At 43.2% G+C, this 15,866-nt stretch overlaps 1 protein-coding gene across 1 annotated transcript in view; it reads left to right on the forward strand.

Annotated features, from left to right (window-relative positions):
* The window catches only part of MED13 (mediator complex subunit 13), a 110,062-nt gene that overhangs the window by 15,855 nt on the left and 78,341 nt on the right, over positions 1–15,866 (forward strand). The window contains exon 3 of the mRNA XM_084823319.1: positions 14,901–15,069. Coding sequence (XP_084679445.1) covers positions 14,901–15,069 — 169 coding nt within the window. The remainder of the gene's footprint in view (positions 1–14,900; positions 15,070–15,866) is intronic.

Here is a 15,866-nt window from a genome sequence, read left to right on the forward strand (position 1 = left end):
AAATATCAACTGCCGTTCTGCTTAGTAGCAAATGTTTGTTTCACCTCTTTTTTTGGTCCTCCCTCTCTATTGGGACATTAGTAAAATGTCTCACATTATGATAGATTAATATGTGTCCTCCATGGGGCTGTTCACACGACACAACAGTCCACTGTGGGTTATTTTACCCACAGCGAGGCTGCAGTGCCTGGGTTAGGGATGGACAGACCAGTCTGTGTTTTGCAGGTGTAATTCATAAGTCGGTTTCTGCATCAATCTGCAATTAAAAAATGCATGAAAATTTGTATGATTTAATGTACTTTTTCACAAAAAATATGCATTTTAATGCAGTTTACCCTAAAATATACATGTATATAGGCATTTTACCTTAGAATATGCATTTCGACATGGTTTTTGAGCTGAGAAAGGTTCAGAAACATGTGGAAACCAAAGGATAAATGCATTCCAACTCATGTATTAATCCAGAAAGTGCAAATCGGATCAGTTCTCTTAAAAAGGAGGACTCAAAGAATTCTTCAAGCATTCCTACCATGGATATAATTCTTTACTGTTTTGACATCTTAATGAACTACGTCCAAAATTCTCTACTTAACTTTTTCCTCTGCATATTTCTTCTGGGAAAGGATTCTTACTTCCTGGTACAGCTTGCCTGCCTGGCTTTCATTGGAAGTTACTGCAAAAACATGGTCATCTTAGGGGAACAAAAGCCTAAAATGCTTGGAGGTGTGTGTGTGTGTGTGTGTGTGATATTTTAGAATTTTAAAATCCAGTCTGAAAAGACAACATTTTAGCTTGTCAAGATATTTAACCATTTGTGTCTGCAATAATAACCCAAGGAGTAGAAGAACAGGAGATAGAGACAGATCTGGATTAAAAAAACAGGGTGCAGTTTTATTGAATAAAGGCTTTCAGGCATTGGTGTAAAGAGGACATGCATGAGGCAGTTGCTGCTGGCAGGTTGAACTGCACAGCCCAACTCCTGAGTAGCCCTGGGAAGAAAGACCATCCTGTGGTTGCTGAGGGTTATGTGGATTGATTCCATAGCCAGTATTCTGAGCTAACAACCCATATCAGCAATGGAAGTTGCCTTATTCTGAGTCAGATGATAGGTTCATCTACCCCAGTATTGTCGACAGTGGTGCAGCTAAGTAATTTTAGACCCTGAATTTAATCATCGGGGGGCCCTTTCGATGGCCTTGTGTATTACTTCAGTTGTGAAGCACACCAGCAACATTTCTTTCCCCCCTTCCACCATTCCATGCTTTAAAACTGCTTTTATGTTCTGTATTTGTTAATGCCAACCCAGATTTAAAAAAAATACTCTGAGCATTGCAGTAGTGCATTTTAAGCTCACTTAAATCATAGTGCTATCATAACTATAGCAATCAAATTGAGTTTGCAACTTCTGCCTTGATGTCCTCATCACCTGCTGCTCTCTGGGTGGTCATTTGGGGGGGTACCCTGGGCTGAAGCACCCTAGAATTTGGTTTCATCACTGATGGTTGACATTGATTGGCAGTAACTCTCCAGGGTTTTAGGCAGGAGCTTTTCCGATCCTTCCTGGAGACGATGGGGATTGAACCTGGGACTTTCTGCATGCAAAGCATGTACTCTACCATTGAGTTACAGCCCTTCCCAACCAATGGATTGGTTGTTGTCCAAACTCCTTGATGGGGGAGGGTTGTTAAGAGACCACCTCTGTGCCATCATGGCATAGTCCCGTCCCCCCCCATGCCAAAGCATCACTGAAATTCAGCTTGAACAGTTTTGGGCAGCTGTGATATATTGGGCCAGTTCCCAGAACCCTACAACAGCCTGTGGGTTCTGGGTGGCTTGTTACCCATAACAACAAGCCACCTTTGCCAGGTTTGCATGACAAGCTATGCTGCTGAGGGTAATTATGCTAATCTCCCTGGTATGCGACAGGCATGCACGGAGGGGGAAATAAGCCACCATGGCTTATTTCCACCTCTGTGATTGTGCAAACCTGGTTGTTGAAATGGATGGGCACAAAGCTGCAAATGACCTTGTTCATCTTCTCACGCAAGTCCTCCATACACCCTGAAGCCCTTGCTTTGCACCATTCCTGACACTCAAGGATGAGCTTGATACCTGGGAATTGCTGCAAACACCGCTCCTAAGTCTTCACACACTGAGGAAGCCGATGTTCTTGTTACTCGCACAGGTTATTCTTGCAGTTCTCAGTAACAGCATTCTCCCAAGAGATGTTCAGGCATGCCTCAAGTGGCAGAATCCCTTCATGTTCCTCACTATTTGTTGTTGTTGTTCAGTCGTGTCCGACTCTTCGTGACCCCATGGACCATAGCACGCCAGACCTTCCTGTCCTGCGTTCTCTCCCGGAGTGTGCTCAAGTTCATATTCATTGCATCCGTGATGCTATCTAGCCATCTCATCCTCTGCCGTCCCCTTCTCCTTTTGCCTTCAGTCTTTCCCAGCATCAGGGTCTTTTCCAGGGAGTTTTCTCTTCGCATTAGGTGGCCAAAATACTGGAGCTTCAGCTTCATTATCTGTCCTTCCAATGAGCACTCAGGGTTGATTTCCTTTAGGATGGACTGATTTGACCTCCTTGCAGTCCAGGGGACTCGTAAGAGTCTTCTCCAGCACCACAGTTCGAAAGCATCAATTCTTCAGCGCTCAGCCTTCCTTATAGTCCAGCTCTCACAGCCATACGTTACTACTGGGAAAACCATAGCTTTGATTAGACGGACCTTTGTCGGCAAGGTGATGTCTCTGCTTCTTACTATACTGTCTAGGTTGGCCATAGCTTTCCTCCCAAGGAGCAAGCGTCTTTTAATTTCATGGCTACAGTCACCGTCTGCAGTGATCTTGGAGCCCAAGAAGGTAAAATCTGTCACTGCTTCCATTTCTTCCCCTTCTATATTCCAGGAAGTGATGGGGCCAGATGCCATGATCTTAGTTTTTTGAATGTTGAGTTTCAAACCAGCTTTTGCACTCTCCTCTTTCACCCTCAACAAGAGGCTCTTTAGATCCTCTTCGCTTTCTGCCATTAGGGTGGTATCGTCTGCATATCGGAGGTTGTTGATAATTCACCCGGCAATCTTAATTCCGACCTCTGATTCATCCAACCCGGCATTTCTCATGATGTACTCTGCATATAAGTTAAATAAGCAGGGTGACAGTATGCAGCCTTGTTGTACTCCTTTCCCAATTTTGAACCACTCGGTTGTTCCATGTCTGGTTCTTACTGTTGCTTCTTGACCCTCGTACAGGTTTCTCAGGAGACAGGTAAGGTGGTCTGGTACTCCCATCACTTTAAGAATTTGCCTTTGTTCCTCACTATGGCTGCAGCCTATTGGCTGACCAAGTCAGGTTGAGAACTATGTCGTAGATGCAGAGTTTCTTCTTCCCTGCGTGATTGATCCCAGACAGCTGAGAGCATGACGACGCTGTGCAATGTAGCCAGTCAGTTTTGATTGTACGTCGACATCACTGCTGTTGACATCACTAAGCCCTCCTCCATTGCTCTAGTTCCTAATAGTTTTTTTAGGGCAGGGAATGCGTTCCCGTTGGACTGGCAAGTTAGGCAATGTTCCCTTTCCTGCTCTGTTGTACTTGGTGTGGTGAAATCACCCCAAAGAGGGTAAAATGCATTTCGTAGGGGTGAAAAAAATGTTGCCCCTATTTCAGTTTGGCCTCTTTCAAAGCCAAACTGCTGGACTTACAGAAAAGTTTGTAACAGTATTGGTAGTGCTGTCCTTTTTTTAGTTAGGAAAAAAGTTCATCTGTTAGTTACAGACTACAGTTTGCTGCCTGTTGAAACAATTATATTTATAAACAAGTTGTTACTTGTTTTCCATTTAGGAACTCCTTTTTTTTATCCAGAGCTTTGGAGTATGCTGTTAGATACTATTTTATAGCCTGCCCCTTATCCTTCTACCAGGCTGGACAGTAGTAAATGCTAGAATGTCTCAATACAGAGGTGTGTGTGTGTGTGTGTGTGAGAGAGAGAGAGAGAAAGAGATTTTGTGTATTTCATTCTCTTGGCAGCCCCAGATGTTTTGGACTTTAACTCCCATCAGTCTCAGGCAGCATGGCTAATAGTCAGGAATCCTGGGAATTGTAGTCCAAACCATCTGGAGGGTACCAGGTTGGGGAAGACTGGATAAAGGAGTGGAGAAAATACCTTCTGGAACATGGCTAAAACCTCTGCAATCACTTGCCTGGAAAAATATTAACTATTCTAATCTTTTTCTAGACGACTCGAATTCTGCAAAATGGTATGTGGGTACATATACACGTACCACAAGGAAAAACTGATCAGAAGTTTATTTCCAAAATGTTACTTATCTGCCTCCCCCATCCAAATAATTGTGTAGTAAATCAGTTCTTAAGGCACTTCTGAAGGTTCATTTCAGCTTAATCTCATTAGGTCCATTCTGTGCCTTGAAGGTGAAATAATTCTGCCTTTTATTTGGCAAGGTGGGGAATTCTTGCATCAGATCATTATTATATAGTTATGTTTTGAGAATCTGTCTCCTGATTCCTTTAACGGTGAGGGGTCTGCTCTCCCTTTGTGTGTATGTTGCTCTCCATTATTACGGAGAGCCATGTGCTCATCAGGTTGAATGGACCCCCACAGCAAGCATCAAGTTTTGCTTGTGTTCTCCAGATAATTATAGTCTTGTAGAGGTTTCCTGAAATGCATGTTCCTACAGACATCTAGCTTGGGCAAACAAGAGTTTTAATAAAGAGCTTATGTAGGGCTGACTGCACTGCTTTCTCATAAAGGACGTCATTCTCTTGAAGACTAAACTGAACCTTTTCAGGGTGAATGATGGTCAAAGACGGTGGCTGGATTGGCAATTCAGTGTTCCAGGATATGGTTTCATGATTCCAGGTTGACACATTTTAACTTGCAGAGTGTCACAATCATATTTATCTTCATGATGACCCTTCTTGGTAGGTTGCTATTAACACCAGGGAGTGGTTTGCCTAGGCCCACTGTAGCATAATAGGAGATTGAACTCGTGTTGTTCAAATCTGCTGTCCAATTCTAATCATGAAATACCAGGGAGGAAGTCTCACTGAGGTCAACTGCTAGGTCTGTTTAGGAATTTTTTTGGTACCCTTAATCCAACCTTTTTTCTCTGATCATTATGAATTTTGCTGTTCATATTCAGCCTTTCTGTGAGACTACTTGGATGGTAGTTTATGTTTCTGCATTCATTGAGATCACAACTTGCTTGCCAAGTGTAGAACTGAATATGTAAATTAGGACATTCAACCTTTACTTGAATGGAGAATCTCCCTTGACACACAAATTTTGCCTTGGTTCAGTAGCCAGCTGCCAGTTGCGTTCTCCACTGACCATTGCCTTAAGTCCTCTGTGCAACTCAGATCACTTGGGGGAGGGGTGTGTGTCTCATGTCATGCTGAGCTTTGGAGCAGGCAGGAGCTGTACAGGTCTCTTGTGCTGCTTTGACCCTGTTTCAAAGCTCTGCAGAACATTGAATGCACCATGCTGCTCTTCTATACAGGGCAAGGGAAGGGGAGGTCTCATCTTAAATCGAGCTTTGCAGCAGGCAGAAACCTGTGCTTGCTACAAAGCTCAGTGTGACATGAGACCTCCCGGTCCCTCCTCCTTTGTTTGCAATTCACAGAGAACTTGGAGGACAGGAGTATTCTGCCTCACCAGGGGTATTTGCCCTGTGCATGAGTTAATGGATGATCTGCCCAAGTGCCCTTGACCCTGAATACTGAACAATCAAATGACTCCTCAAGGTCCTATGGTTTAGACTGTCTTACAACTCTGTTGTGGTACTCAGAGCTTTAAAACTTCCCAGGCAGATTGTTGTGTGTCATATATATTAAATAACCATTATTGTATTTTACACAAACCAGTTTTACTTCAAACAACCACTTTCCAATACCTCTGGTGGATCTTTGAGATTATTGAGACCCACATTGTTTATGCCTGTTAGATACAGGGAAAATAATCCTTTGCAGCTGGCTTTGAAGAAAACAGGTGTGTCTGCATAATGCACTATTGTTATATTAAAAAAGGGTTTCTTAAGTCAGCCTTGTATTTAAGCAGTAGCCTGGTCACCATAGGTGACCAGGAATTCCATGCCCATGAGTGAGCAGGCTGGAAGAGGAGGGATGGTGTACATCATTTCTTCTCTGTGCCCAGCACTGAAATCAAGCAGGGTGATAGAGGAGGGAAGTCCCATCTCCTGCACCCAGTATAGAAATGCTGCTTTTCATCCTTACTGTGCCAGGCCCCAGCACGTTTTTAATTTTTGCTGTGTAGTAACTTCTGTGAGTTTATTTATAAGGCTGCCTAAGTGACTGTGGAGAATAATAAGTGGGCGTTGCGAGGGGTGTGCAAAATGAAGAATTGGGACTGAAGAAACTTCTCCATGGAGTCTCCCCCCCCCCCACACACATACGCATCATTGGAATGGGGAGCCTGTATTATAATTGTGTTTTGTGATTCCTGGTTTTTTGTCTCCTGGTTTTACGCTACTACCCCATAATCAACCCTGACCTAATGGAAATTATTTTTTTTGTAGTAGAGAGAACAGAGCTAAAGCTGTCAGATTTTTCTGTAATCTGACTTGCTTGTAGAGTTCTATCACAGTGGTTTCCACATTTTCTGTTTTTGGGGAACATTTTCCTGTTCACTCTGTGAAGGAATCTCAGGGCATTGTATTGTATTCTGTGCAAGTTCTAGGACACAGGGCAGCTTACATGGAGCACTGGCCAGGCCTATGGGGCCTCATTGCCACCCCAAATTAATTGAGTAGGCCCAACTACGCATCCCAAACTTGTCTGTGCATTGCAGAGAAAGATCATAGTACTGGGCAAGGTGTCTTTCAGGCAAGCTTGTCTGTTGTTAGTGATATTTTCACTGAAGACCTGCAATGCTCCCTGGAGCAGTTTGAAAACCATTGTTGTAGAAGAATAGATGTTCTTAGCCAGTGAAACTGTGTAAACTTTGTTGTGCAGTTAAATGCCCAGTTCAGTTACTGTTTTGTCTGTTTTTCAGGTACAGGTGATATTAAATAGTGCCCTTACTTTTTTGTTTCATTTTTGACCACCCAAGGAAATCTACTTGGCTTCAAATATGTAAAACCAATTATTTGTAATTCATTTGAATGATTTCACTGCTCTTGTGTCCAACTGGGATGTGAAATGTTTTTTCTCATGGCTTACTGTATTTTTCTACTTCTTGGAGGAGTAAAGCACACTGACCCTTGACACGTTCCAAATTTAAATATTGACCTAGGCTTCTTCCTTTGAATGAGTTTGGAGCTGCTTCTAATATGTTTTATGACTTGGTTTTTTTAAAAAAAAAAAAAAAGTAAGGTGAGGCCACAAAATGGCTGAAGGCATGTTGAAATGATTAGAAGCGAATGTGACAATTGCAAGAGCAAAGATCCTGGGATACCACTCTTGTAAATAAGTCCACAAAAGTTACTAATTGCAGATTTTTTTTACTAGCCTGCTGGAGGCTGGCAAAGGAGAGACAAAGTATTCCACCCTTCCTCCAGCAACCTGCTGTATTTCTATGCTGGGTGCAGGGTTGTGGGGGGGAATGGTTTAACCCAACTGTACACTCTGCACTTAAAATTCTGTGCTGAGAAAATCTTGCTTAAGAAGAGCCCTTCTTGATCAGACCAACAGTTCATTTGGTCTAGCATCCTGATTAATGTAGTGCAGGGGTGTTGAGCCTCTTCCAGCCCAAGGGCCAAACTGAATTTCAGAGAAGCTCTTGGTGGTTGTATTCCAGTGGTGGGTAGGGCCGAAGGCAAAATAGGGCAGGGGCAAAGGGGAAGGGGCCAAAGTACCAGCATATTTTAGCTTAAAGCTTTTACTGCCAGCGACTAACCCTTAGAAGAGGCATTTGATCCCTTTAGAATGGGGCAAGGGAGAAGCCATGTAAAAGCAGGGAAACCACCAAACAATCAGTGGGTGGGTAGGGAAAAGGGGCTGGGGCCACGGGAATGGGTGTGGCCATCTGGGGAACCATGGGGGGCTGGATTTGGCCCACAGGTTTGAGGTTCTACACCCCTGCTGGAAACCTGCTACCAGGGCATGAAGGCAATAGATCTCTCCCAGAAGCTGGTGTTTGGTGGCACCCTACCTCTGAAGCTGGAGGGTGCAACTAATATAAATGATGCAAGTTGTATAGCTTTCAAGGGCATAATTCTAGTTTTCTTTTTTCTTTTTCTTTTTTTGCTGTTTAGCTTATCCTGCTTCTGGTAACCATGGGGAGGGGTCAAGCACTCAAGCACTGCCATTTTATCACTAGAAATTGTATCTTCCCCCTTTCTGGTCCCTGAGATTTCAGAAGGTATTGCCCATGGACCTAATCCACGATTAGTAGTTGGGTTAAGTGTGGGTTGTTTAACTCATGATGGCCAGGTTCACAACATCCCTGATTGCTGCCATGTCATGCGAACTGGGGTAGTTTGCATGACACAGGGGTGTTCCCTTCATGGTTGTTCATGCTTAATAACCCATTGTTCCGGATTCACATGTAATGATAACCCACGATTCAACAAAGGTTATTAACAAACAAAATGGTTTGTCATTATGTGTGAACCAGGTCTTGCTCTGGGTTATCATTACGTATGAATCAGGTCAAATGTTGAAGTTTTTAACAAAATAAATGCTGTTTCTAGTACCACATTTTGTGCACCTGCAGAATTGGCACATCTGTGTCACCCTGGATATGATTTGGTTAAAGCTTGTTGACAGTTCAGACCCGCTCTGATCGTTTCAAACTTTATACAGAAGAAGTCTTTGAAAATTGATTGACATCTGTGTGAGTTTGCATGTTTGGTGTTCTTGTGATGATCAGTGCTCTCTTGATATTTTTATATAAACTCACCCTAATAAAAATATAGCATGCTTCATTGGGTAGTGATAGTATTTGTCAGTACTGCCAAATCAAACCACTGCTAAGATACCTTGGCAGACCCAAGAATTGACAAGCTTGGCAGACCCAAGAATTGACAAGCTTGGCAGACCCAAGAATTGACAAGCTTGGCTAGAAAAATCCAAAGCTTCGATATCCTTTCTAAAGAAGTGCAAGATCTTTTCCCCCTGTTTTGCGGAGTTTGGAGACTGATGAAGGCAAGTACTGTCTGGATAGACAATTCAACATTCTTCAGATGCAAGCCAGATACCTTTTAAAATGGTTATGAAGTTCCCTCAGTTGGGAAAAGGAACAAGTCATTTAATTTTTCTGCTACAGTTGCCAGAAAGAGGGTTCAGCAGTGTTAATATGGACACAGTATCTTATGCACATGATGAAACACAATGTGGAAACTTCTGCCAGGGTGAGCAAACATTTTGTCTATGGAATAAATCAAATGGATTCAAAATTAGTATTATGTATTCTGGGGAAATGTGGTTTTAAGAATATAAAAAGACCCATGCTGGATCAGATCAAGTATCCCATCTAATCCAACATTCTGTTCACACAATGGCCAGTCAGCTGCCCATGGGAAACCCACAAACAGGATATGAGTGCAACAGCAACATCCTACCCTGTTCCCTAGCTACTGATGTACATAGGCATACTGTGTCTTGATACTGGAGGTAGCATATAGCCATTGGAACTGGTAACCATTGATAGACTTATCTGCCATGAATTTGTCCAATCCCTTTTTAAAGCCATACAAAATGGTGGCTATCATTGCATCTTGTGGAAGTCGTGAAGACCCATGGACTCGCCAGGTATGCTGTCTCCCAGGACGACAGATTAGAGATGTGACTGAAGGGTTGCCTGCACTCATAAAGCCCAGTGACAGGTGTCCCTTTCTTCTCATCCATGTGGGAACAAATGATACCGCCAAGCGGAGCTATGAAGAAATCACATCAGACTTTGAAGCTTTGGGAAGGAAACTCAAGAACTTTGGGGCCCAGATGGTTTTCGCATCCATTCTTCCAGTAGTTAGAAGAGGGATAGAAAGGGAAATAAAAATACTCCAGGTGAATGACTAGCTACGAAGGTGGTGCTGACTAGAGAGATTTGGATTCTGGGTCCACGGGCTATACTTCCTGGAAGATGGGCTGTTGGCAAGGGACGGGTTGCACCTCACAAGGGCTGGGGAGAATGTGTTTGGCCACATCATGAAGAACTTTATCAGGAGGGCTTTAAACTGAACCCTACGGGGAAAGGAGATGTAAAGTTGGGGCTAACAATGGACAAAGTCTCATGTACCGCAATGGAGAGAACAGCTCTAATAGCGCCCGATAATAGTCTTCAGACACATGCAGGAAGAAAGCCAGGCTATGAAGCACATGGCCTTCGATATCTATATACTAATGCCCAGAGTATGGGAAACAAACAGAACGAACTTAATACAGGAGGGAAATTATGACTTGATAGGTGTAACTGAGACTTGGTGGGATGACTCTCATGACTGGAATACAGCAACTGAAGGATATAACTTGTTCAAAAAGAACGGGAGGAACAGAAAGGGAGGTGGGTTGCACTGTATGTGAAAAATAAATATCTCTGCACAGAAATATAGGAGGATGAGCTTGGTAGCCCCATTGAGAGCACCTGGGTTAAAATAAATGGAGCAAAGAATAAAAGGAACCTGGTCGGAGTTTACTACTGGCCACCCAATCAAGGAGAAGACGAGGATGGAACTTTTGAAAAGCAAATAGTGAATGTTTCAAGGAAGCATGATATAGTAGTAATGGGGGGCTTCAATTTCCCCGACATTTGTTGGGAGACAAATTTTGTAAAACATGGCCCCTCCAGGAAATTCCTGACTTGCGTGGCGGATAACTTCCTCCTATAGAAAGTAGAGGCAGGAACTAGAAGATCGGCTGTCCTTGACTTGATCCTAACCAACAGGGATGACTTAGTGGATAAAGTAGCATTTACAGGAACTCTGGGGGAAAGCGACCAAGTTATACTTGAGTTCATGGTTCTAAAGGAACCAAAAGCAGAGTGTAGCCAAACACGTACCCTGGATTTTAGGAAAGCTGATTTTAATAAATTTAGAACAATGATAAGGTCCCATGGCAAGCGATTCTTATGAGAAAAGGAGTCCAAGATGGGTGGGTGTTTTAAAAAAATGAAATTCTCAAGGCACAATTACAAACAATTCCAACAAGAAAAAAAAGGTGGAAGACAACAGAAGAAGCCAATGTGGCTTCACAAAAAGCTAAGAGATGACCTGAAAACAAAAAAGGACACATATAGGAAGTGGAAAGAAGGCCAAGTAACAAAGGAAGAGTACAGGCAGATAGCACAGAATTGCAGGGATGGCGTCAGGAAGGCTAAAGCTGAGAATGAGCTGAGGTTAGCAAGAGATGTTAAAAACAACAAAAAGGCTTTCTTCAGCTACGTGCATAGTAAAAGGCAGAGGAAAGCAATGGTGGTTCAGCTATTAAATAAGGATGGCAAAACGATAACAGATGACAAAGAAAAGGCAGAGGTGCTCAATTCCTACTTTGGCTCAGTCTTCTCCCAAAAGAGGGTCTATGACCCCCCTGGCAAAGGCGAAGTACAGGCTGAAGGGGCAGGATTGCAGCTTGAGATCGACAGGCATATATGGTCAAGGAACACCTCATTACTTTGAATGAGTTCAAATCTCCAGGGCCAGATGAACTGCACCCTAGAGTAATAAAGGAACGGGCAGAAGAACTCTCAGAACCGCTGTCTGTTCTCTTTGAGAAATCATGGAGGACGGGGGAAGTGCCAGATGACTGGAGGAGGGCTAACGTTGTCCCTAACTTCAAAAAGGGTAAAATGGAGGAACCTGGGAACTACAGACCAGTCAGTCTGACATCAATCCCTGGGAAAATTCTGGAGCAGATGATAAAACAATCTGTAAGCACCTTGAAAACAATGCAGTGATGACTCAAAGCCAACATGGATTTGTCAAGAATAAATCCTGCTAGATGAATCCGATCTCATTTTTTGATCAAGTAACCTCCCTTGTAGACTGTGGGAATGCTGTGGACATAATATACCTCGACTTCAGCAAAGCTTTCGACAAAGTGCCCCATGATATCCTGATGAGCAAACTAGCTCAAAGTGGGTTAAATGAAACAATGATCAGGTGGCTCCACAGTTGGCTACAGAATCGGACTCCAAGAATGCTTATCAATGGGATCTTCTCAAACTGGGGAGAGGTAATGAGCGGGGTACCGCAGGGCTCAGTCCTGGGCCCAGTGCGCTTCAACATTTGTATTAATGACTTGGAGGAGGAGGTGCAGGGAATGCTGATCAAATTTGCAGATGACACAAAATTGGGCGGTATAGCTAATACCTTGGAAGACAGAAACAAAATTCAAAGTGATCTAGATAGACTGGAGCTCTGGGCAAAAAACAACAGAATGACATTTAATAGGGATAAATGCCAATTTCTGCACTTAGGAAAAAACCCAAAAGCACAGTTACAAGATGGGGGATACATGGCTCAACAACACTACAAGCGTGAAGGATCTTGGAATTGTTGTAGATCAACAAGCTGAATATGAGCCAACAATGTGATGTGGCTGCAAAAAAGGCCAATGATCTTTCGGGCTGGATTAATAGAAGCATAGCTTCCAAATCCTGGGAAGTACTAGTTCCCCTCTCCTCAGCACTGGTTAGGCCTCATTTTGAGTACTGTGTCCAGTTCTAGGCACCACACTTTAAGAAGGATGCAGACAAGCTGGAGAGGGGTCAGAGGAGGGCAACAAAAATGATCAGGGGACTGGAAACAAAGCCCTATGAAGAGAGACTGAAAGAACTGGGCATGTTTAGCCTTGAGAAGAGAAGACAGAGGGGAGATATGATAGCGCTGTTCAAGTACTTGGGAGGTTGTCACAGAGAGGAAGGCCAGGATCTCTTCTCCATCATCCCAGAATACAGGACACAGAATAATGAGCGCAAGTGACAAGAAGCCAGATTCCGGCTGAACGTCAGGAAAAACTTCCTGACTGTTAGAGCAATACAACAATGGAACCAATTACCTAGGGAGGTGGTGGGCTCTCCCACACTGGAGGCATTCAAGATGAGGCTGGACAGCCATCTGTCAGGGATGGTCTGACTTGGATTCCTGCATTGAGCAGGGGGTTGGACTCGATGGTCTTGTAGGCCCCTTCCAACCCTACTATTCTGTGATACTATTCTATGATTCTATGAAGCAAATTCCATGGTTTGCACTGTAACCTTGCTGTTTCTTTACTTCTAGCTCTCTAGGGTATCCAGAAATTCTTTGCCCTTTACTCTGAAATATGGACCTGATGCGGTTACTTGGGTTCTTGGAACCCTTAGGATAAACCCTCTTCTCCTGTATTTTTGAGGGGACAACTGTAAAGGTCACAGAGATTTCAGCCTATGTTGCTTCCTACTCTTGGCATATCTTGAGTTTGTGTGGGTGTATTGGAATGAGTTAGAGACAATAAAAAAAACAACCCTCTAGTATTTTGATGACCATCTTGTGTTTATCCTTGACAGAACCAAAAATTCATGATGTTTGTGCATCATTCCCTTTATAGGACTAGATACCCACAGCTTTTAGACCTGCATCCTTAATGGGCCAGAGTCACACTCTGCATAGGCAACTGTTTTATTATTATTAGCTCTGTGTGGGGGGGGGGGAGGGGGTAAGCCTGTGTATTGCACAGACATTAGAAGGTGAGAGACACAACTCCTTATATCGCAGGGATGGGCAACTTGTTACCCTCCAGGTGTTTTAGCCTACAACTCCCATCATTTCACATCATTGGCTATGCTGGCTATGGCTGCTGGGAGTTGTAAGCCAAAACATCTGGAGGGCTATGAGTTGCCCACCTCTGTCCTATAGGTTGCCTGTCAATGGAGATCAAGTCACCCAGTGTCAGTGTGGGTCAGGTTGTGCCCTCACCCCAGCACTACTCCAAGTGCAGTACTTTTACTCGTGAATGACAACTATTCATTCCTATGTATGAAAGTACAGCAGTGCACTTAGGGGTGCCACTTTCCACTGGATTAGCATAATGGGCAAGTTTTGTCCCATCTCAGCTATGTCTCCTGTTCTGTTTCATTGACGTGCTCTTGTGCATAGGGATATAGGAAGCTGCTTTATTCTGAGTCAGATCATTGGTCCGTCTAGCCCAGTATTGTTGACAGTGACTGGCAGCAGTGATTCTCCAGGGTTTCAGGCAGGAGTTTTAGCAGCCCTACCAGGAGATGAACTTGGGGCTTTTTGTATGAAAACCTATGGTCCCTCATACGGTGCAGAGGTAAGGCAACCTGGTGCAGGGGTAAGGCAACCTGGTGCCTTCCAGATGTTTTGACTACAACTTCCATCAGCTTCAGCGAGCATAAAGGATTGTGGGAGTTGTAGTCCAAAGCATCAGGAGGGCACCAAGTAACCTATCCCTGCTCTAGAATAACAGGGACCATTTTTATTTATATTGGGCACAAACCAGGTAGTGATAAACACTTTGTAGTTTCCTATTGTTATTGTACATCTGTTAAAACCTAAATACTCTGTTTCAACTCATTAGTGCCCATTAACCAAAAAAAAAAAGGGTTCCTGTCCCAAGGGGCTTACAGTCTAAAATTTGACTGTGAGGAATGGGGGAGATGAGAGTGCTCTCTTCTCTTAGTGACAGAGCAGATGACCTGCATACAGAAAGTCCCAGGTCCAGTCCATTAAAAAGACTGATCATTTAAGGGGTGGAAGACCCATCTGCCTGAGACTCTTGGATAGTTGCTGATCATTGGACAGACAGTCCTAGGCTAGATGGACCAATGTTATACTATAAGGCTGCTTCATATGTTTCTGTGTACTCCTAAATGTAATGTATGAAGTGGCTGTTAAGTGAGCACTAATGTTTACTGCAGTTCTTGATATTCCTAGCACCTCCAATGAAAGCCTGATACTGACTTTGGCTTTTTTTCATCCTTGCAGATGAGGAAGATGGTGTATGGGACAATGGGCTTTCCTACGAATGTCGTACTCTGCTTTTCAAAGCAATTCACAACCTGGTGGAAAGATGTCTAATGAACCGGAACTTCGTGCGCATTGGGAAATGGTTTGTGAAGCCTTACGAGAAAGATGAAAAACCTATAAATAAAAGGTAGGATACTTTGTTTGTTTTTCCTCCCTTCTCCCTATCTTCTTTACTTGCAGCTTGAGGATAATGGTTATTTGTTTTGTAGTACTAATAGAGAATGTTGAACTGATTTGTCATGTGAGTGCAGATTTCTGGTGCTGATTGAATTGACTTCCATATGTTTGCAGTTTCCTAAAAGAGAATCTGCCTCTACAGCTACTGTGTTGAAATAGCTCCTTCTTATATTTGCTTGTTCTGATGTTAGTGGAGCCATGATTGTTTTAGTCATTGTTTTACGTGTCTCTTGCCTATGCTACTGTCACCTCAAAATAGAAATGTGCAAGGTATCATCCCATGGAGAAGGGATGCAAATGGGATGCATTTCAGAAGGGATGCGTTTCAGAGTTTAGTAAAAAAATAAAAATAATACTTTTTTTGGAATGTAAATAGTAATGGGATGGGTCTGTGCTGGTCGTTTAAAAGAACAAATCCAAAAGCAACAGTAGTGTAAAACCTTACACATTAGGAACAACTGGAACTCCAAAAGAAGTATTATTAATATTCCACCCTTTTTGCAACCCGGCCAAGGCAGTGTACAACAAATCTAAATAAAATAATAAAAGCACAGAGACAAAACATGTTAAAATAATAGCACACTGAACATAATTTAAAAGACTAGGTAAAAAAGATGTGTCTTAATACCTTCTCTGAAAGCCAAGAGGGTGTTGGGGCAACTGTAATTCTGGAAGAAGAGCATTCCATAATTTGAGGAGACACAGCAGTAAGCCCTGCGTACCTGACAAACAGGGCTCTGCAGGCAG

The sequence above is a fragment of the Heloderma suspectum genome, chromosome 16, assembly GCF_057233095.1.
Source record: "Heloderma suspectum isolate Gila_16-S chromosome 16, 16-S_ref, whole genome shotgun sequence".
Lineage (NCBI taxonomy): Eukaryota > Metazoa > Chordata > Lepidosauria > Squamata > Helodermatidae > Heloderma > Heloderma suspectum.